The sequence below is a fragment of the Phocoena phocoena genome, chromosome 17, assembly GCF_963924675.1.
Source record: "Phocoena phocoena chromosome 17, mPhoPho1.1, whole genome shotgun sequence".
Taxonomy (NCBI): domain Eukaryota; kingdom Metazoa; phylum Chordata; class Mammalia; order Artiodactyla; family Phocoenidae; genus Phocoena; species Phocoena phocoena.
In genome coordinates this window covers 43,109,522-43,132,139 of record NC_089235.1, presented here as the reverse complement: position 1 = coordinate 43,132,139, position 22,618 = coordinate 43,109,522, and the positions used below count along the sequence as shown (strand labels likewise).

At 38.7% G+C, this 22,618-nt stretch overlaps 1 protein-coding gene across 1 annotated transcript; it reads left to right on the top strand.

Moving 5' to 3' along the window:
* The first annotated feature begins 1,439 nt into the window (after positions 1 to 1,439).
* RIDA (reactive intermediate imine deaminase A homolog) lies at positions 1,440 to 9,647 on the top strand. The gene is made up of 6 exons (XM_065895631.1): positions 1,440 to 1,504; positions 3,772 to 3,877; positions 5,421 to 5,475; positions 6,841 to 6,909; positions 7,820 to 7,875; positions 9,072 to 9,647. The coding sequence occupies exons 1-6, from the start codon at positions 1,440 to 1,442 to the stop codon at positions 9,132 to 9,134; spliced, it is 414 nt and encodes a 137-aa protein (XP_065751703.1). The 3' UTR covers positions 9,135 to 9,647.
* Positions 9,648 to 22,618: the final 12,971 nt, after the last annotated feature.

The window sequence follows — 22,618 nt, the reverse complement described above, 5'->3', positions numbered from 1 at the left end:
GCATGACCGAATATCTGCCAAGAGAACAGCTCTGGGGCCATCTGCTGGACCAAGACCTATAATCTACCTGAAATCAGATCCCAGTCACTAGGCTTCTGCTGAGATAGAAAGGGAATGCAGAGACACCTTGAAAATCTTGGGGAGCTCTCCCAGAGAAGGGAGCATGGAAGGGGGTAGGTGAACAATGCCCAGGTCTCAGCGTGGTCCCCTCAATGACCCATCTTATTCCTTCAGGATGTGCAAGCCAGCTCCCAGGACAGCCTCTGCCCGGAGGTGCAATGCAGAGAAATGACAGACACAGTGGGCTCGGTCACAGGGGCTGAAGTGTAAGTAGATGAAGTAGGGGGTCCCCGGAGAAAGAGAAGGAGGCATGAATTTCTTGACATAAAAGAAGCCATTTTTGGCCCAAGCCATTTTGTGATCTAAGCCTGGCTACAACGTTTGCCTTTAAACAGGTCTCAGTAATAGTGATCTTAAGGGAACTAAAGAACAAACGACAGTTATCAGGCAAGAGGAGTAACAACAGTAAAAATCAGTTGTAAACTCCCATTTCTATTTCCATGACAAGATTAGCCTGAAACACACTTTCTTGAGCTGTTTTGCAGAATCTGAACCCCCTCGAGCTCTCAATCACCAGATCAACAGAACCTAACCCACGATGATGCTGACCTTTCTTATGACCCTGGAGGTTTCAACTAAAGCTTGGACTCTGTTGACCTTTGCCACAATTCAATGCTGAATTCCCCTCTGCTGGAGCCCCTTCATGAATATGCATGCATCCTTAGCTTAAAACTTCCCCAATTTTTCTGTTGGGGAGATACTGCTTTGGGAAAGATCCCCGGTGCTCTGCTTACCTGCAGCAAGTAATAAATCCTTCCTTCTCCTGATCTTTGTCTTGGTTGGTTTTTTTGGTTTTGTTTAGTTTTGTTTGTCTTGACATCCACCAAGACGTGAACCCAGTTCTTGGGTAACAGAAAGAGGTGCCAGGCAGGAAGAGGGGCCCCTGCGCAGGGAGCAAGAGAAGAAGAGTAGGTCAGCTGCGTGTGAGGGAGAGAATCGGAGGGGCGCCCGGGGACCGCCACACACACTCCCCCATACTTGCGAACCCTGGCGGACGCCAGCCCCTCACGACCTACCTGCCAGACGCTCCGTGGTCCCAGGTCAGGATGACAATGTTCTACCACAGTCCCCGGCGCGACGTGCGCGGCGAGAGAGCTGGAGAGCGCATGCGCCACTGTGACTGCAGCCTCCACGTGGCCCGGAGTCGCACGGAAACTACAACTCCCAGAATGCCGAGCGAACCCCCCCCCCCCTCCCCGCCAACCAGCGACTCTTTAAAACAGGGATTCTAGCCTCAGCTGTTCAGACCCTTGAGACACGAGTAGAAGCAACCTACGTGGTAGTTGTCTCCGAGGGGCGGCGAGGAGAAAGGATTAGCCATGTCGGCTTTGATCAGAAAGGTGATCAGCACCGCGAAAGCCCCAGCGGCCATTGGTCCCTACAGGTACAGGAGGCCTGTGGGAGCTGAGAAGGACGCGGGGCCTGTGGGGTCGGAGGTTATGGGATCGGAATTTAGGGGCTTGGGCCAGTCCGGGTCCGAGCTGCGCCAGGCCTTCGGGGTTCACCGGGCAACCTCATGCAACATGCTGAACCCGGAAACGGAACCCGGGAAGGCGGGAAGCCCACCGAGAGACCCACTACGTGTTATAAAATTATCAATTTTGTATTTAAAATTATAAAGAAGAAAGATAACGGTCTGCAAATCAGGGGAAATGCCATGAAATGAAAGATAGGAAAGTTGGGAGCATGTTGGAAAACAAACTATAGGGAACTAGAAAATTAGAAATGAGAATATCTTGTTTTCTAAATAACCGTGAAATGGGGTAAAACAAATTTTACCTCTAAATTTAAATTGATATTGTTTTCTTTATCAAAAAAATTTTTTTAAACATTTAATGCCATTGAACTGTGTACCTTAAAACGGTTAAAACGGTAAAAAAATTTTTTTAATATAAATTTATTTATGGCTGTCTTGGGTCTTCGTTGCTGCGCGCGGGCTTTCTCTAGTTGTGGCGAGCAGGGGCTACTCTTCGTTGCGGTGCGCGGGCTTCTCATCGCGGTGGCTTCTCTTGTTGCGGAGCACGGGCTCACAGGCGCGCGGGCTTCACTCGTTGTGGCTCACGGGCTCTATAGCTCAGGCTCAGTAGTTGTGGTGCACGGGCTCAGTTGCTCCGCGGCATGTGGGATCTTCCTGGACCAGGGATCGAACCTGTGTCCCCTGCATTGGCAGGTGGATTCTTAACCACTGCGCCACCAGGGAAGTCCCAAAAATGGTAAATTTTATGTTTGATGTATATTTTTTTTATCACAGTTAAGAGAAACAATGGTGGGGCTTTCTTTATCCAAAAACAAATAAATTGCCTTTAAAGTTGATGTGTTTGGCTCTCTTTCAGGTCTCAGTGTAGCTTATGCTTTTTCTTGAGACCTTATCCTAATTCTGATATTTAGTATCCTCATTACAGAAATAATCAGTTCCGAAAATAAGCACTTTGCAGAAAAGTGTACCCTCACAGGTGGATCCTTAATTGACCCTTCAGCAGTGATCAACCTTGTCTAATTACTTATTTTCTTAAAAGTGCTCTTGGCATTGCTTTCTTTTGCTTGTTTTACAGCTTTATTGAGGTATAAGTTACATACAAAATTCACCATTTTTAAGTGCAGAGTTCCATGAGTTTGGGTAAATGTATCGAGTCATGCACCTACTGCCACAGTCAAGTTTTTGAACATTTACATCAACACCGCAAACCACCCCCCCTTGCAAAAACAATCCGTCATACCCGTTTGTGTTCAATTCCCACCCCTACCCCTGACCCCAGGCAGCCACTAATCTACTTTCTGCTGCTTTTTTTGTTTGTTTTTTCTAGAATTTTATATAAGTAGAATCAAATAATATGTAGTCTTTAGTTGGATCTATCCGTGGGTGTTTTTTATTTTTATTTTTTTCCTTTTTGCTATCATGAATAATGCTGTTCTGAATATCCATGTGAAGTTTTTGGACATATTTCTTTTGAGTAGTTGTCTAAGAAAGAAATCGCTGGGTTGTATGTTATGTGTATGTGGTTTTTTTTTTTTTTTTGGCCGCGCCTCGCACTTTACAGGATCTTAGTTCCCCCCCACCAGGGACTGAACCACGGCCCTCGGCAGTGAAAGCGCATCCTAACCAGTGGACCACCAGGGAATTCCCTGTTTACATTTTTAAGAAACTACCAAACTATTTTCCAGTGTGTACTATTTTGCATTTGCACCAATAAAGTATGAAGGTTCTAGTTTCTCCACATCCTCATCAATACTTGTTACTATCAGTGATGCTTTATTGTGTGTGATGGTATCATAAGTGTGCCTTTGGTTTGCATTACTCCTTCACTTTTTGTATGTCTTCTTTAGTGAAGTGTCTGTTCAGATCACTTGCCGATTTTTTACTGAGTTGTCTTTATATTACTGAGTTGTAAGAGTTCTTTATATATTCTGAATACAAGTCCTTTGTTAAATATGTGTTTTGCAGATATTTTCTCCCAATCCGTGAATTGGGCTTTCATTTTCTTAAAGATGTCTTTCAGTAAGCAAAAGGTTTTAATTTCAATGAAGTCCAATTATCAATTTTTTTATTTTACATTTTGTTCTTTTTGTGTCTTAGCAAAGAAATCTTTTAGCATTGAGTTTCACATTTTATGTTTATGTTTTACGTATATCCTGGATTTCTGTTCATTACAGTCAGGCCGTGTTAGTCGACAGGACCATTTACATTTCAGGACAGCTAGGCATGGATCCTGCAAGTGGACAGCTTGTGCCAGGAGGGGTGGCAGAAGAGGCTAAACAAGTGAGTCATTTTCCACATTTGAAGTTCCCTTCTCTACTCCTTTTTAATATTGAGGAGTATTAAGAATCCATTTGGCTGATTTGTTTATTATAGAGATAATCAGATAAGTACTTTTTAAGTTACTAGTTAACTAAAGACAGTTTTATGTCAGTAGAAAGTTGGAAATGTGATGACTCATTTAACAACCAAAAAAAAAAGATTTTACTTTCCAAGGTGACCTTGAACCTGAATTACTGGATATCAACTTATTGTGGTAATGATTTCACAGTATATACATGTATCAAATCATCATGTTATATACCTAAAACTAATAAATGTTATATGTCAATTATATTTCAGTAAAATGGGAGGGAAAAACCTTGAATTATTGAAAACATCTTGCCACTTCCACATGGGTTGGGAAATTGTTTTATCAGGGCCAATGACCTGCAAAAAAAAAAAAAATCCACCACCACAAAAGTAAAAGTCAACATTTTGTTAGAAAGAGAAATATCAAAGGTTACATGCAGTACGTTTTTTGAAATAAGAATGGGGGATATAATTCTAATCCAATAAATGGAATTAAATTATAATTTAATACATTCACTGAGTCATTTGTAATATCCAAAGATAGAAAACAATCTAAATGTCCATCCATGAGGAACTAGTTAAATAAATCATGCTACATCTGTACAACTAAATTCATATGGAAAGGTCTCCAAGATAAATTATTATATGATAAAATAAAACCAAGATGCAGAACAGCATGCACAATAAGCTACCCTCTGTGTGCGTGTCTAAGGATACATACATTTATGTTGGTACAAGCATTGACTGTCTCTGGAAGGATATACGAGAAACTAGAAACAGTGGTTACCTTTGATGAAGGAAACTGGGGAGGGGGAGTAAGGGTGGAAGACATCTTTTCACTGTATATGCTTTTTTATAGCTTTTGAATTTTTTGTCATATCTATGTATTACCTAATTAGAAGATTAATTTTTTTAAATCATCAACTATTATAATGTGACCAATCAAAGTGGAAGAATGAATTGAAAAATAATAAATTAAGGACAGGGTGAAAAACTAATGTTTTTCCAGAGCCCAGAATATCAAACATGTACACAATTTACTTTGAGAAAAAGGAAAAAAACCTTTTTAAAATCAAATATTGCTTTAAAGAAAACAGGTTTTAATGCTTACTAGCTCATACTTATCCTCAGAGTGATATGGAATTAGGAGCCCCAGTAATAATTTCTGTTTTAGCTTAGTGGACATGGGCTGAGAATTTCACCATTCTAGCACTGAGGAAGAGACTTCAGTCTTTTTCCTCACAAAAGGAAGCAACTTCTCATTGTATTTCAGAAAGATTCATTTCATTAAAGAAAGCCAAGAAGCAATTCACTTGTATAGAGGTGGCCTACAAAGAGTAGAATTTCCTAGAAAAGGGAGATTTTTCTGCAACATAGGCTATTTAAGGAGATATTAGTAAAGATGGTTAATTGAATTGAATTAAAGCTTCAGTGTAGCATCAGTGCCTTAGGCCTTTCTTACCTCGGTTCACAGGCTCTTACAAACATGGGTGAAATTCTGAAAGCAGCAGGCTGTGACTTCACAAATGGTAAGCAACTTGATATTATTTCACATTTCTGTTTGATATTTCTTTGGTCTTTTTGAAGAACACATGGCATCCAGTAATATATCATGCCATATCTTTGTTATTTGAAGTTGGTTTAATTTCAGTCCCATTTTAATCAAGACAGTCCAGAGCCATATACATAATATCAATGAAAAATTAATCATTAGTCAATCTAAGAAAAAAATGGAAAATTTTATTTGACCCAACCTGAGGATTATAACCTGGCAGACTTACAGAAAGATCAGAGGACTGTTCCAAAGACGTAAGGGGAAAGGCCAGAATATATATGATTTTGGCAAAGAGGTACATGCAATCAAAATGGCACACATCTTGGTAGAAGGTTACTGCTGTTCACGAGGAACAGATATCTTAGTTAATGGTTTTAGTGCTTCTCTTAGTATGGGAACATGTGAAAAACTAGGTGCATAAAATTTTCTCCCGAAAATATCTGAGGGCCGGTTCTGCCAGTTTTCCCAGAGCACAAAGTGCCTTATCCTGATCTCTTACCTGAATTCCTTTCTCAATATATTGTAGGTCAGCGACTGCAGTGGCTAATGACTTGATTCTTATAGAACTGGTTGGTGGGCAATGTTCTTACTTTACAATCCCCTCTCTTTCAATCTTAATTTCAGCCAAGGTTTGGGAGGCATTTCGTGACCAATTTGTCCCGCGGTGCTAGAAATGCTCGTTCCCAGGTCAGGCGGGGATTTCATTGCTATGCCACTCAATGTCCTATTAGTGGACTAAAGCTCTGTTAATAGTAGCCAAAAGCCAGGAAATGATTGTCTCTTGTTGCTTCTTCCCATATCGAGAGTTACACTATTATAATCATTGATCCTGTAGAACTATATTTTAGGTGAATAATTTCAAGTCATCTACTTATTATTTTTATTGGAGAACTATATTTTAGGTGAATAATTTCAAGTCATCTACTTATTATTTTTATTGGAGGCTCAGTCACATTTGATCATGCAAGAAACAAGAATCTTGTAAAATAGGCAGAACAGAAGTAATATAGCTAGTGCCATTAATAAGGTCATAAGTGAGAACTGTTATGTTCTAAGGGGTCGCATGGCTGGCACCAGCAGAAGAAGAACTGAACTTCATGGCTGGGCAGGTATTTCTGTTGTTGGAGGGGGTCCGGCTGATGCTCAGTGCAGATGTGCACTGCACACTAGAGGGGACAGAGGAGGACTAAATGGGCAGAGAAAACAAATTTTATGTTTAAATTTTTCTTGTCTTGCCTTAAAATATGAAATTTATTTCATCAGTACTGTTTTTCTAAGTAATGTTTTGGATCAGACCAAATAACTAAATAAACCTAATGACAATGTATATATCTCCTAGTGGTAAAAACAACGGTTTTGCTGGCTGACATAAACGACTTCAATACTGTCAATGACATCTACAAACAATGTAAGTAATTTGGCTTTATTACTATTTCCCATTTTAAAGAGAAATATATCTATTAACCTTATTTAGTAAGTGTCCATTATGAATTAGGAATGTTGGGAGATGCTAAAGAAATGGTCATACATCCTGTCCTAAAAGAATTAATAGCCTGATTAGAAACACACAGTGTCCCCCCCACGAAAACATCCAAGATATTTCTATTGCATTCCCTAGAATAACATACTACAACCGGACAAATCCATTTCCCTAAAGCTTCATTTTGTTATACCCTCCTCAGGCTTTCTAAGCCCTCCTAATCATTTTTCAACACATAGATTGTATTTATTATCGCTGTGATAAGGTCTAGCCACCACCTCTGTTCTACTCTCTCAGAATCATTAGCTGGTTAGTTAATATTTCTGTGCCTTGGTTTCCTCATATGCAAAATAGGGATAAAACCTTATAAGGTTGTTGGAATTTTAAATGAGTTAATACAACATGTAAACATGTTAGAACAGATGCTGGCACGTTGTAAGCACTCAGTACGTGTTATCTGTTATTACTAACATTGCTGTCCTAGTGGGGAAAATGAGTATCCCTACCACCTGGTGAGATAAGACAAAGGTATAACACGGAAAAGGCATCATTACTTATAATTATCACTTTAAAAACAACCTCCTTCATGTCAAACAAGATCAAAGTGTCAGAGTATATGAGTATTTTCATTTTTTTCCCCAGAAAACTAAGATATTGTTTTAAATATTAAACATCATGGCAAAATATTTTATCAAATATAAATATGAGCTTCTTTTTTTCCACGTTGCTTACATCTAAGAACTGACACATATCTGAAGCACTTACCAGATTCTTGATCCTGCAGTGTTGAGTTTCAGCATAGTATCTGAAAACTGAAATGAAATTCTTTTAAATTTAGATTTCCAGAGTAGTTTTCCTGCAAGAGCTGCCTACCAGGTTGCTGCTTTGCCCAAAGTGAGTACACATTTGTGTTAAAATTAAGAAAATTAAAAATCAAGGCCACACATGGACATGAACACAACAGAATCAGAGTACTAAAATTGTGAGAAAAAGTAAAATAGCGCTGTATTGTTTTACTGTTGCTTAGAGACTATAAACTGAGCCAGATCTGTGAGTTCTGCAGTAAAAATTTTACTTTTCTATCATATAATTAAAAATCTAGGGAATTCTCTAGCGGTCGGTCCAGGGGTTAGGACTCTGTGCTTTCACTGCCAAGGGCCCGGGTTTGATCCTTGGTCTGATCCTTGGTTGCAGAACTAAGCCCGCCAGCCACGCGGCGTGGCCAAAACAAAAACAAAAACAAAAAACAAAAAAACACTAGACCTTCTATTAGAAAAATTCATCTGAAAACCAGTGGCTCATAGATTTCTCACCATTCCTACTTTGGTATTCTAGTCGAACTAGAAGCTCTTCCTATGCCCCTTAGCAGCACAGTATTTCTACCTATAAAGAAGCAGCTCTCATGGACTTCTGGCAATTTTCCACTAAAGAAATTTATCTTCTATGAGTGGTATTTTTGTTGCTTTAATTTTTTGTTACTTGGATTGATCAGTATCTTCAAATTTATTAAGGTATAGAATGTGATGGAAGGAGCTCCGAACCTGGAGTTATAAGACATGGGTTTGAACCTCTGCTGTTTAGTTTGTTTTTTTTTTGTTGGGGGCGGGGGTGGAGTACGCGGGCCTCTCACTGTTGTGACCTCTCCCGTTGCGGAGCACAGGCTCCGGACGCGCAGGCTCAGCAGCCATGGCCCACGGGCCCAGCCGCTCCGCGGCATGTGGGATCTTCCCGGACCGGGGCACGAACCCGTGTCCCCTGCATTGGCAGGCAGACTCTCAACCACTGCGCCACCAGGGAAACCCTGCTGTTTGGTTTTGTGTCCTGGGATGGGTTAAACAACCTTTCTAAGCTACAGTGTATCAATCCTCTGCATTGAGAGAACCCCTGATAATAGAGCTGCTGTGGGAATCACATGAGCTAACATAGACGAACACATTGAGCATAATAACCTGGCCTGCTGTAGATTCTTGGTGCATGTGCCCCCTCCTTCTTTGATAAGTTTAATGTTAAAAATGCATATGTTAAAAATTGCATATGTTTTTAGTAGGTATTATGGCGCTCTCTTAATTTATTCATTATTTTCCTGACAGGGAGGCCGTGTTGAGATTGAAGCAGTAGCTGTCCAAGGACCTCTCATGACAGCATCGCTCTAAGTGGGCCCAGTGTTATTTAGTCTGGAATTTTAATAATGTTTTTAAATTAACATCTTAATTTTTACAGTATTTGTTGGAAAGTGTAAGGTTGACTGAAATATCTGAAGTTATGGAAATACCATATAATAAGGGGAATTGAACATGAGTTGAAGATTAATGATGAAATCTAGTTACTGATGTTATAAATTACACTTCTATAACACTCATTAGTGGATGTGGGAAAAGAGACACACATTACATAGTTACTCAGAAAAATAAAAGTAAAGGGAAATAGCATGTAGGAAAGATGAGTTACTATTCCTGAGAAATAATAAAGAGCACACCTAACTCAATTAAACTATTAATTTAATGGTGTGAACTATTTAGTTCTCATGTCAGATACATGATTCTGCTTTTACTTGAGTAAAATTAAAGCATTTAAATTTGAATGGTAGAGGTAAAGGAGAAGAAACTGGACCAAATTTTATATAGATAGTATTTTTCTAATGGAAATAAAATAGCATGCAGATTTTCCTTTGTGTGATTCTGTTCATTTATTTTTTTAAAGTTTAATATATACACTAAATCCTATTACCTAAATAAAGGTGGGGGAACTATGAAGTTTAAATTCCAACTTTTTTTCTCAAAGCTTACTTCTGGCTTTACATTTTTACACTGTGGTAATAAGGCACAAACCATTTTGTGTTTGTTCTTTGAAGTTTTTTAACATTTTTAGAAACTACTACATGAATACCTCCTTGTTGTAGAATAAATTCCAACACAGAATTATGTAGATTAAAAAGTAAAAGTCAAAAGAAAAAAAAAAGTAAAAGTCCCAGGACTTCCCTGGTGGCACAGTGGTTAAGGATCCACCTGCCAATGCAGGGGACACGGATTCAAGCCCTGGTCCGGGAAGATCCCACATGCAGCAGAGCAACTAAGCCCATGCGTCACAACTACTGAGCCTGCGCTCTAGAGCCCGAGCCAGAACTACTGAGCCCGCGAGCCACAACTACTGGAGCCCGTGCACCTAAAGCCCGCGCTCCACAGCAGGAGAAGCCACTGCAATAAGAAGCCCGCACACCGCAACAAAGAGCAGCCCCCGCTCGCAGCAACTAGAGAAAGCCTGCACACAGCAACGAAGACCCAACACAGCGAAAAATAAATATATAAATAAATTTAAAAAAAAAAAAGTAAAAGCCCCCTTCACTCACTGGCCATTCCACTTACCTCCCCAAAGATGACCACTGCTAAGAGTTTTGAATGTAACGAGCAGATAGTTTTCTATTCATTATATACTTAATCATCTCGTTTGGTTTTGGCTTGTTTACATAAATGGAGCTTTACTGTATATGTTATTCTACAGATTGCTATCTTCTTGTCTTGAAGGTCTTCCATGTAACTACATATTGATCTACCTCATTTTTAAAGCTGCTGTGGAGTCATCTTTTGTGTAAATATACCTTAGGTGATTTAACCATTGATCCAAACAATTCCATATTTGCAAAATTATCGTATCAATGCTGCTGTAACATTCTTACATACACACGTAACATTTTACATATACCTATTTGTTTGAGTTTAATTTAGAAATGTCATGCTAATTTGAAAAGTTTGGTAAACCAAAAGATAATATTAGAAGCACTTGGGAAGAGCAGTTACAACACATTGACTAGAGATGTATTAATGTCTTTTGTTACCCGAATGTTATTGACCAGAGAGACATATCAGTATCACTTAATAACAAATCACCGGCCATAGGAGTTAGTTTCTGCAAAACTCGCCCAGTCAATAACGAGTTTAAGAGCACAGACTTTGGAGTAATTCTAACAGGCTTCAAGGCCCAGATCTACCACTTATTAGCTGTATGATCTTGAGCTAGTTATTTAACCTCTTTAAGTCTCAGTCTCCTGAGAGATAATAATTGCACCTTCTCAAAGGGATGTTGTAAGGATTAAATAAGATAATGTATATGGAAAGTACTTAGCAGTGTCTAGCATACAGCAAAGGATCAAAAAAGCTGTCACTATTCATCAGTATTTAATAATTATCATATAGAATAATGTGCTAGATGGAAAAGTTTCTGCTATTTCCATACCTAAATTTATTGACATAAAAGATAAGAATGAGGATTCTTCAAGGAGGTAGAGTTGGGGAGTATAGCACTATGAGTTGATAAACAAGATTAGGCCCTGAAAATTATTTTAGACATTTTTACATGAAGCAGTACAGTACAGTAGTCAAGGGTGTAGGCTCTGGAGCCAAACTGCTTGATTTCAAATTCTATTCCACCACTTATTAGCTTTGTAGCTTTGGACTAGTTACTTAAGCTCTCTGTTCTGTTTCTTCTGTAAAATATCTCCTTTGTTTCATCTGTAAAATGGGGATATTACTAGTACCTACCTTATAATGTTGTAAGGTTTAAATAAGTTAATATGTATAGAGCACTTAGAATAATGCCTGGCACATAGCTATGATGATAATGATAGAAACCTTTCTGTTATTTGGCAATAAAAAGAAATGAGGGAATTCCCTGGTAGTCTAGTGGTTAGGATTTGGCACTTTAACTGCCATGGACTGGGTTCAGTCCCTGGTTGGGGAACTGAGATCCTATAAGCCGTGTGGCACAGCCAAAAAATAAAAATAAGCTATCAAGCCACAAAAAGACATGGGGAACCTTAGATGCACGTTACTAAATGAAAGAAGTCAATCTAAGAAGATTACATACTGTATGATTCCAACTATGTGACATTCTGGGAAAGGCAAAACTATGGAAACAGTAAAAAGATCAGTGGTTGCCAGGGTGGCAGAGGAAGTAGGGGAGGGATCAACAGGTGAAGCACAGGAGATGTTTAGGGCAGTGAAACTACTATGTATGATACTGTAATGGTAGATACATATCATGCATTTATCAACCATAGAATGTAAAACTCAAAGAGTGAACCCTCATGTAAACTAGGGGCTTTAGTTAATAATGTGTCGGTGTTCATCAATTGAAACAAAGGTACCACACTAATTAAAGACGTTAATAACTGGGGAAACTGTGCAGTGGGGAGGAGGAGTATTTGGGTACTCTTTGTACATACAAATGCCCTAGAAAATTTAAACCTTTTTTTTAAGGACTGTAGTAATGCAGTCTGTGGTAGACTGTTAAGTGAAAGGTCTTTTCCCTTTCAGTTAAAAAATGTTGCTCATAGTTAACTGGTATTGCCTAAAAATATAAAGACTTAGGAGAGGGCTTCCCTGGCGGCACAGTGGTTAAGAATCCGCCTGCCAATGCAGGGGACATGGGTTCGAGCCCTGGTCTGGGAAGATCCCACATGCCGCAGAGCAGCTAAGCCCATGCGCTACAACTGCTGAGCCTGCTCTCTAGAGCCCGCGAGCCACAACTACTGAGCCCGCGAGCCATAACTACTGAAGCCCACGTGCCACAACTGCTGAGGCCCGTGCACCTAGAGCCCATGCTCTGCAACAAGAGAAGCTACTGCAATGAGAAGTCCATGTACCGCAACGAAGAGCAGCCCCGGCTCACTGCAACTAGAAAAAGCCCGCGCGCAGCAACGAAGACCCAATGAAGCCAAAAATAAATAAATCATAAATAAATTATTTTTTAAAAAAAGACTTAGGAAAATCAGCAGGTGACAAACACCCCCCGCAAAGTGTGCTTGGAAAAATGTTGGCAGGTGATGAAATTTGTCTAGGACAATACCTGAGTTTATGTTACCCACCAAAACTGGTTTATTATCCACTACTTCACACTTATCAAAGAAGCTATGTAATTTATATGCATGGTTTAAACAATAGTAAAATGAACACCTATGTACCAAATCCAGCCCAAGAAAGGAACATCACCAATACTCTGGGAGCCCTGCATAAGCTATTACCCTCACTTCTGCCAAAGGTAACTACGGTCCTAAATTTTATATGAATTGTTCTTGTTTGTCTTTATAGTTTTGCCATTTAGAAGTTATGCATTCAAATAAGAAGTGAAGTTATGCATTCAAATAAGAAGTGAAGATCATTTAATTTTGCCTGATTTTAAATTTTATATTAACAAAATATAAATATTTTGTGAATATATTTGTCTGACTTGTTTTCACTCAATATTATGGTTTAAAAAAATTTTAAACATCTAATACCAAGCAGATACAAAAGAATGTTGACCACCCACATTCCTACCACACAGTTTGAGAAAAAGAACACTCTTACAGCTATATAAGACCAGATATGGTGCTCCAATCCAGATGTCCCCTTCCCTCCCATCTCAGAGGAAACCTGAATTTTGCATTTATCACTTCTTCTTTCTTCTGTTATCACATGTTTGAATCATTGAAATATTTTAAGTCTCTGAGCTGAAACAAAAATGAAATCATATTTACATTGTTATTTGTTTTTAAAGGAACGTCTTTGACATGTCACCATTGAGTTTGATGCTTCCTACTGGTTTTCTTTTAATAAATTTATTTATTTATTTTTGGCTGTGTTGGGTCTTCATTGCTGCGTGCGGCCTTTCTCTAGTTGCGGGGAGCGAGGCCTACTCTTCGTTGCGGTGCACAGGCTTCTCACTGCGGTGGCTTCTCTTGTTGCAGAGCACGGGCTCTAGGTGCACGGGCTTCAGTAGTTGTGGCTCGAGGGCTTAATTGCTCCTCAGCATGTGGGATCTTCCCAAACCAGGGCTCAAACCCGTGTTCCCTGCATTGGCAGGAGGATTCTTAACCACTGTGTCACCAGGGAAGTCCCACTATTGTTTTTTATATATCCCTTTTATTAGATCAAGAAAATTTCCTTCTAGACCTACTTTGCTAAAAGCCCTTCCTCCCTTCCTTCTTTCCTTCCTTCCTTCCTTCCACAAATACTTAATAAGCCAGATATTGTCATGAGTGCCGTGATTTCCGCAATAAACAGCCTAAAATCCTTGCCCTCAGGGAATTTACACAAACAAAGCAAGTAAATTATATACTAGGGAAATATATATCATAGGGACAGAAAATAGATTAGAGCTTACCAGGGGTTGGGAGTAGCAAGCTATGGGGAGCTATTGCTTAATGGGTTACGGTTTCTGTTGGAGGAGATGGAAGAGTTTTGGAAATAATTGGGATGGTTGGACAGCATTGTGAGTGTATTTAGTGCCACTGAATTGTACACTTAAAAACAGGTAAAATGGTAAATTTTGTTATCTATATTTTACCACAATTTTTTAAAGTAAGAAAGAAAAACCAGACACAAAAAATTATGTTAGATTGTTAAGAGCTATAGGGAAAAGCAAAGCAAGGGGATTTGGAGGGTATAGGGGAGTGCAGGTTTAACAGGGTCAGTGAGAAGGTGACATTGGAGTTTAAAATGGTTGCTGAAATTTGTTGAATTTTTCCTGTTTTCTATGAGGTCGTGATATGATTTTTTTCATTCAATTTGCTAATATGGTAAAACACAACTATAGTAATGAATTTTTTATAATGTAGAACCAACCTTTCATTCCTAGATAAGTTTAACTTGGTCAACATATATATTATAATGTATGTTTTATACACTCAAATTCAGAATGATGTATTTTTTTTTGTTTAAGATCTTTACATTTATGTTCAGCTGTGAGACTGGTTTTTTTCTTTTATAAAAGAGTTTATGGTTGTAAATATCTATCCTTGAATGTTTGATGGCGTTTACCTATAATACTGTTGGGGCTTGGTATTTTCTTTGGGAAAAAATTTTAAATTACTGATTCAGTTTGTTTCATGGTAACAGGAACATTCAGATTTTCTAGTCTTTCCTTCAGTTTGGGGTCATTTACATTGTCGTAGAATTTGCACACTTCATCTAAATTTCACCTTTTTAATCTCTTGTATCTGTATTCAAGTGCCTTCATTTCATCTAATATAGTTTATTTGTGCTTCTATTATTTTTTAGTCAGTCTTGCCCAGAAGTTTATCAATTTTATTAATCTATTTACGAACCATTTTTTGGCTCTTTTGATTCTTTCTATTACCTTTCTTTTCTTTAGCATTAATTTCTGCTCTTATATTTAATATTTTCTTCAGCTCATTTATGACACTTCTTTCTACTTTTAATATTAAGACTCTTATTTGGATGTGACAGAAACCCAACTCAACTAGTATAAGTGGAGAAAAAGAGGAGTTCATAGGCTCATGTAACAGAGAAATCCAGAGTACAGCTGGCTTTAAGCACGTGTGTTCCAGAAACCTCCCGGCTCCATCTGTCTCTTAGGGGAAGATGCTGCAGGGCCACCAAGGTAGAGAGAGACCACCAAGGTACTAACCCAAAAGAAAGACATCATTTCCTGATATCTCTGGCAGGAGAGTCTCAGAGAAGCCTCTGATTGGTCCAGCCCGGGATAGGGACGCATTCCTAAACCAGTCACTGTAGTCAGGAAATCAGATACTACTCTGGCCAGTCAGGGTCTAAGGGGCATAGTTACAGATAGGTCATGACTTCAAATTCTAACCCTACCATGAGAAAGCTGGAAATAAAGTGCTGATATCCAAGCTGGTTTGTTAGCGACTGGGTTGGGATTTTGAGTCTTCTTTCCACAAGGAGAATCATGATTTTGTTAAACGTGAAAAGTAACACATTGCACATTAACCTTTCAAACATAAAGAAATAACAATCTCTTTGAAGTGTGTTATCATTAAATAAGTGATCATAAAATGTCTAAAGAGTCACCCATATTTCCCTACTGTTGTCATACTCCTTACCTTTGAGGGAGTGGGTAATTTAAAAACTGCTTTTCTTTCTGAAGGACACAATGAGTCAAAAGTAATATGTTTCTATAACAAAATTCGCATACAGAGAAAAGCTTTCAAACACTTTATTTCTAATAACATGCAATCAAAATTATAAATATTGAGCCATCAGTACAAAATAATTTTATAAAAATTTTGGCCATATTTTCCCTATAGCCAATTATATTCAGTTCTGAGGAAATTATCATGATTATATAAGAATAAAGAGCATGTGTCATCAACAAGCATTTAGAGCGCAAAATTTGTACTAGGCCCTGTAAGGCACTTTTCCTGCTCTCTGAAGAGCTTACAATCTTTTCACTAACATTTGGTCAACAGTTAGAAAGCATTAACAATAACTTCAAATAAAATTTTTAGTTTCAGTGTTTTTTCCTAAGATATCAAAAAATTAGTTATCATAAATTGTGGTCAGCTAAATGCTAATATACTTGGGCATAGTTGCTCTCTCTGTAACACTAATCAATATTTACTAATATAGCAAGGATTATTGGAACATTCTCTGTAACCTGCTATCTCCAATAGATTCCAGTGAGGAAAATCCAGAAGTGCTATGCTCAGCGGTTCAACAGACATAAAGTTCTATTAATAGTTGTGCTTTGGCTAACTTGCTATTGCAACACTAAAAAAATAATAATCCCTCAGATGCATCAACATGATTTTTGACTGATTGTATTATGTGTAATGTTAGATTTCCTCTTTTTAAAGTTTATATTTTCTGAAGTTTCTACCATGAACATGTATTCATTTTTTACTAAGAAAAAATTATTTTAATAGTAAAGGAGTTCTTCCTTGCAATTATTACGTAAATAATCACTGTGTCATATACAAGTACTTAGAAGCAGTGTTTTTACCAAAACAACAACAACAACACTTTTTTTTTTTTGCAGTACGCGGGCCTCTCACTGTTGTGGCCTCTCCCGTTGCGGAGCACAGGCTCCAGACGCGCAGGCTCAGCGGCCATGGCTCACGGGCCCAGCCGCTCCGCGGCATGTGGGATCTTCCCGGACCGGGGCACGAACCCGTGTCCCCTGCATCGGCAGGCGGACTCTCAACCACTGCGCCACCAGGGAAGCCCACAACAACACTTTTTAACAGAGCTCTGATATCCAGAAAACTTGAAGCAAATCCATACTGATCCACTAAATAACCACTAGCTGAAATAAACTTTTCATTTGTTTTCACAGTGGAGTGCTATGAGTTCACCTTTGGGCCTTGTGTCTTCCTAGTGAGGTGCTGGGGCTGAAACTCCCTCCCAGCCCAAAGCCCCTCTACAACAGTACAGCTGCTGTGGAGAGCCTCTTCTCTTTATCACTGAATTTTTTTTTTTAAGTATTTGGAATCAGGGTCACATAAATTGATTCAGTATAATATGCATTAACTTTTTTCATAAATTTATATGATAACATGAATTACGTTTTGCTACAGTTACTTTTATTTTGTTAAGAAAAGTTTGAGAACTACCTATATTTTACAAGGAAAAAAAAAATGAGGCAGATTTCAAACCAAAATTATTGTCCCTAACTGGTTTCTCAGAACTCTTTTTCTGGAAACTGGTGAGGCTTGCAGATCTCTGTCCCAGTAGTGGATAGAGTTATATGTTTATTCATGTCAGTTGCACATTATTAAACAGAAAGGGTAATTTAGATTAACATAATACAGACTGGCCCCTCTTCGACCTTCAGAAGTTATTAAAGCCTGGCTGATGGCTGGAGACTTCTTTCATTAGGCTCAGACGTAATGATATGGTTGTTAGCTTGCCATATCTCAACTATTGCCCAACACATTTGCTGGGTGGTATTTCTGAAGTAAAGCTGAAGGTCTCCAGTTTGACTCCATATGGGTTAACACTGACACGGAATTCCTTAACTTTTGCTGAAAGTAACAAGAACTGAAAAGAGAAATTCCACACCTGTCAACAGTTCTCTGAGATTCTGCAATTAAAACCTTGAGATTACAACCAATCTCACTTGTTAACTTTATAAGCTCTGGGGACAAGAGGAGCTGACAAAGTTTTAGATTAAATGATACCTTGTGAACAAATGCTTTCAACTTTTTAGACACAGCCATGCCTTGCTATTAGAGGATCATTCTCCTTTCACCCAACAGACGCACTAGGCTACATGAATGGCTTTATGATGTTCACGTTGCTGACTTTTGTGAAACAATTCAGAATTGGGTCACCAGATTAGCTTTATAAAAATGAGATGCTTGTAATGTTCGATGCTATAAGAAGCTATTGTATTTACCAAAAGAGCACAGATTATTTGACTATGACCACCCAACACTCTTTGATTACTTCAATGTGGAAAAGAAAGATTTTCCTTTAAAAGCCATTTTTAACTCAAGGCCAAGTGTGGAATTAAAGCATTTGTTAAGAATGATGATGGGGAATTCTCTGGTGGTCCAGTGGTTAGGCCTCTGTGCTTTCACTGCTGAAGGCTGGGGTTCTATCCCTAGTCAGGGAACTGAGATCCCACAAGCCATGCCGCATGGCCAAAAAAAATTTTTTTTTAAATTATGACTTGGGTGTTTTGACTGCTTAAAGGCTATTAGCTATGCTAGGACTCTTACTGCAAAGTTGAAATGGAAAAAGCAATGAGGTCACATGTTGGCCACACACTCCTATCCTGTGGGTCCTCCAGGAGTGATGCAGAAAGCTCAGCTTCTCTGTACACCGGTGCCGAATCAAATCTTGGAGGCAGAGTTCTGGGTGAAGTAGAAAAGGATAGCTTTATTACTTTGCCAGGCAAAGGGGGATACAGCAGGCTCCTGCCTCAAAATACTGTGTGTCCTCACTTGGAGAAGATAGAAGTTTTATAGTAATTGTTCAAAGACGGTGTGATCAGCTCATGGACATTGTTCTGATGGGTTGGTGGTGAGGTAAGAGTCGGCATCATCAACCTTCAGGTCCAACTGGTCTGGGGTCTGCATGCTTGTGGGCAGCATACCGTCATTAATTGTTAACTTCTCCCACCTGGAGGGGGTTTCAGTATCTGCAAAATAGCTCAAAGATATTGTCGTGTGCATCTGTTGATAGGGAAACAGACCCTTGCCCCAAGGCTGCTCTTGACTGTTTCCCCCAGGTCTCGCATCCCCTTCCTTCCCTAATTAACAACTGCTTGAATCTGCCTATTGGAACTCAGGGAAGGTCATGGAGGCTGAATGAAGGCTGTTTCCTGTAATCAAAGAAATGGGGGACACAGAAAGGCTTTGTGCCCAGGAGCCCCACAGGGCCCTGCTTGGTATCAAGTGATGGTACAGAGCACATCTGGCCAAGAGTTTTAGAGTCTGGGTTGGGAATTTCCCAGATTTGCAACTGGCACCCTCTATCAGTAAACGCCAACGTTCACGCCCTAATGGGGATACCAGCTGGTGAATCGTTTGTTCACCATTTCCTTCCCAGCTAGATACAGAGAATTCTGCAATCATCTTAATAGATCACAAAACTGGGTTACAAAGTGGTTGTACGGCCACTGGAATTAGAAAATCCAGTGGAAAATCCAGCCCTGATGGTAGTTTTTTCTATTAATTCATTATAAATAGCTCAAGCCTTATCCAACTTGTGCATTTTGAATCTGGAAGCAAAATTGATAAACTCCTTTCAGAGTCTGGGGACTTAGAATGCACTTTGATATGCTAAGTCTATATACCAGTTTTAGACAAAAGAAAAAACTTCTAGCAGTGGAAAGGATGGATTCGTGGTTTTACATGCACTTTTTCACAATGTAAGGACAAAATAGTGATTCGTGGGTTTTTTTCTTAATTAATTAATTTATTTATGGCTACGTTGGGTCTTGTTGCTGAGTGGGAGTTTTCTCTAGTTGCGGCCAGCAGGGGTTACTCGTCGTTGCAGTGTGCAGGCTTCTCACTGTGGTGGCTTCTCTTGTTGTGGAGCATGGGCTCTAGGCGCGCAGGCTTCAGCAGTTGTGGCACGCGGGCTTCAGTAGTTGTGATGCATGGGCTTAGCTGCTCCGTGGCATGTGGGATCTTCCTAGACCAGGGCTCGAACCCGTGTCCCCTGCATGGGCAGGCAGATTCTTAACAACTATGCCACCAGGGAAGCCCATCATTTGTGTTTTAAAATGTGGATGTGTAAGCATACACTTCTGTTTTAGCATATCCACAAAGCCTGGCTTATACATCACCCTTTTAAAAAGTTTATTTATTTGGCTGTTCTGGGTCTTAGTTGCAGCACGCGGGCTCTTTTAGCTGAGGCATATGGGCTCTTAGTTGTGGCAGGCGGGCTCTTAGTTGCAGCATGCATGTGGGATGTACTTCCCTGACCAGGGATCGAACCCAGGCCCCCTGCATTGGGAGTGTGGAGTCTTAACCCCTGGACCACCAGGGAAGTCCCTACATTACCTTCTTATGAAAGTAAACACAAGAAGCTTTATCATCTTTTCATAGAGGGACAAAAGGATATGGGAGGAACAACTTTACTTCCCATTTTATACCTTTCTTTATTATTTGAGTTTTACTACAGTCACTTATTTAATTTTGTTTAAAAAAATAAATTAGCAGATTATTTAGATGAAACGTTTTAATTTTGGAATATTCAAATATTATGGAACATTTCAATTTTCTTTATAGGTTTTGAATTACAAAGTTATTAATATTATCTAAAAGAATAATTTCTAAAAATGTCTTAGTAACCACATTAAAGGCCAAAGACAGAAGTATAGAAAGTATCAGAAATGTATACAAATTTCCAAATTTTTCTGAGAATAAATGATTTTAGTTATTATGGAAAATAATGGTATTAATAAGTAATTTTAAAACTTTTACATTACAACTATATAATAATGCTTCTGAGAAGGACTTCTTTCAAGAATGAGCTCTGAATAGAGGTCTCTTTAACATATGTTAGAGATCTTTTTTTAAATCCACACAATGGAGAATGGACCTTTATGCCTGTTAAGTAAATGAATCCTACTATTTCAGTACTTGATACAAAGTACAATCACTTTTTAAGGTGATCATACTTTACACTAAGTTCTGACATTTTCTATTTACTAGATATCTATATAAAAATACCTGTGGGTCAGGAAAAACACCTTTGGATTACAAAATGTAGCTTGAAAGATGTTATAGCAGTTCTGAGTTATGTAACTTTCTGACCCCAAATTATTACTGTTTTTGGAACTACCCTAAATATATATAGTCTTACTAAGCTTGAGCAGCTTTGGAATGAAAACATTAGTGTCACACAAATTCATATTTCAAATTCAATATATAAAGAATTCTATATTGGTTTTTTTTTTTTTTTTTCTCGCAGTACGCGGGCCTCTCACTGCCGTGGCCTCCCCCGTTGCGGAGCACAGGCTCCGGACGCGCAGGCTCAGCGGCCATGGCTCATGGGCCCAGCCGCTTAGCGGCACGTGGGATCCTCCCGGACCAGGGCACGAACCCGTGTCCCCTGCATCGGCAGGCAGACTCTCAACCACTGCGCCACCAGGGAAGCCCTATATTCTTTGTTAATGAATTAAGTGTAAATGGGAACACTTGGTATTTATTATTCATTTATTGATTCGACAAATACTTATCAAGCACCTATCATGTCCCATTAAAAGAGCTAAATGCATGAATTCAAAGACACATAAAACAATCCTTGTTCTCAATAAAATCACAACCCAGCTTCTTTACTTTGCAGGAAGGATGAAGTCATCTACTCAAGTAACTCCTCTTGTTGGCTACCTCAACTCTTTAAAGTCAGAAACATAAACTAACATTAAAATCAGAGTAAGGATGATAATTCTTCCCTCTATCCTATATTCTTAAAATTAATTACATCATCTTAATAGTTTAATATAGAAGCTAAAGTAAAAATAGTCTAGTTAATTCATCTGAGCAGTTATCTTTAAACTATATATTTACAAATAAGATAAAGATATAAAATGTTTCCAGAATATAATTCTATCCTGATATTCATAAACACAAGGCACTCATTGGTGGGCAAGATTGCTATCATTATTATTATTCACATATCATCATTTACCAAAATCCCTTGGCAACTTTGGAGGAATACTTGAAAAGGGACTTTCTGTGGTGTATCATTTTAACACAAAGGAAATATTATAAATGGTTTTTAAATCCTGATTTTTCAGCTCTTTTCCACATCTAAAGCCTAATATTAAATCAGAGTAATCTTAAAAAAAAAAAAATAGGGCCCAAGGAATAGACTCCACATAGGCAACAAATCTAGGTTTTAATTCTTGCTGTTTGTTGCCTCTGAAATATATTTAAAAGTCAGTTAATTTAAAATACCTTTAATATCAGTCAAAAGGATAACACCAATTGAAACACCTCACATAAGTATAAAATCACTAGGCGATTCAAAATGGCACATAAAACATGTATAACCTTTCATTGTGAAAATGCCTAATCTTATAACAGCACCAGAGTCTGCATTCCTTTAAGAAGAATTCTGTTACCATGTTTAATACACCATGATCAATAAGGATGTATGGTAGTAGATAGACTTAAGGTGAGAAGATAATTAGATGACATACTTTCCCAGGTTCCCACCAGCTCTAAATTCTGTGATAGGAAAGAAATACTAGGTATAGTTTGCCCGGTTATTGTTGATCATTCTTACTCCATCCTAATTCCAACTGTATGACTTTATTATCATGAGCTCCCTAAAATCTGCTAACTCCTTTCTCCGGCCACCTATACTTAAAGGTTTATACTTCCTTTTAGGGTCTCACTTTCTACACTGAATGGACCCATTGCCACAGTGAAGAAAACACC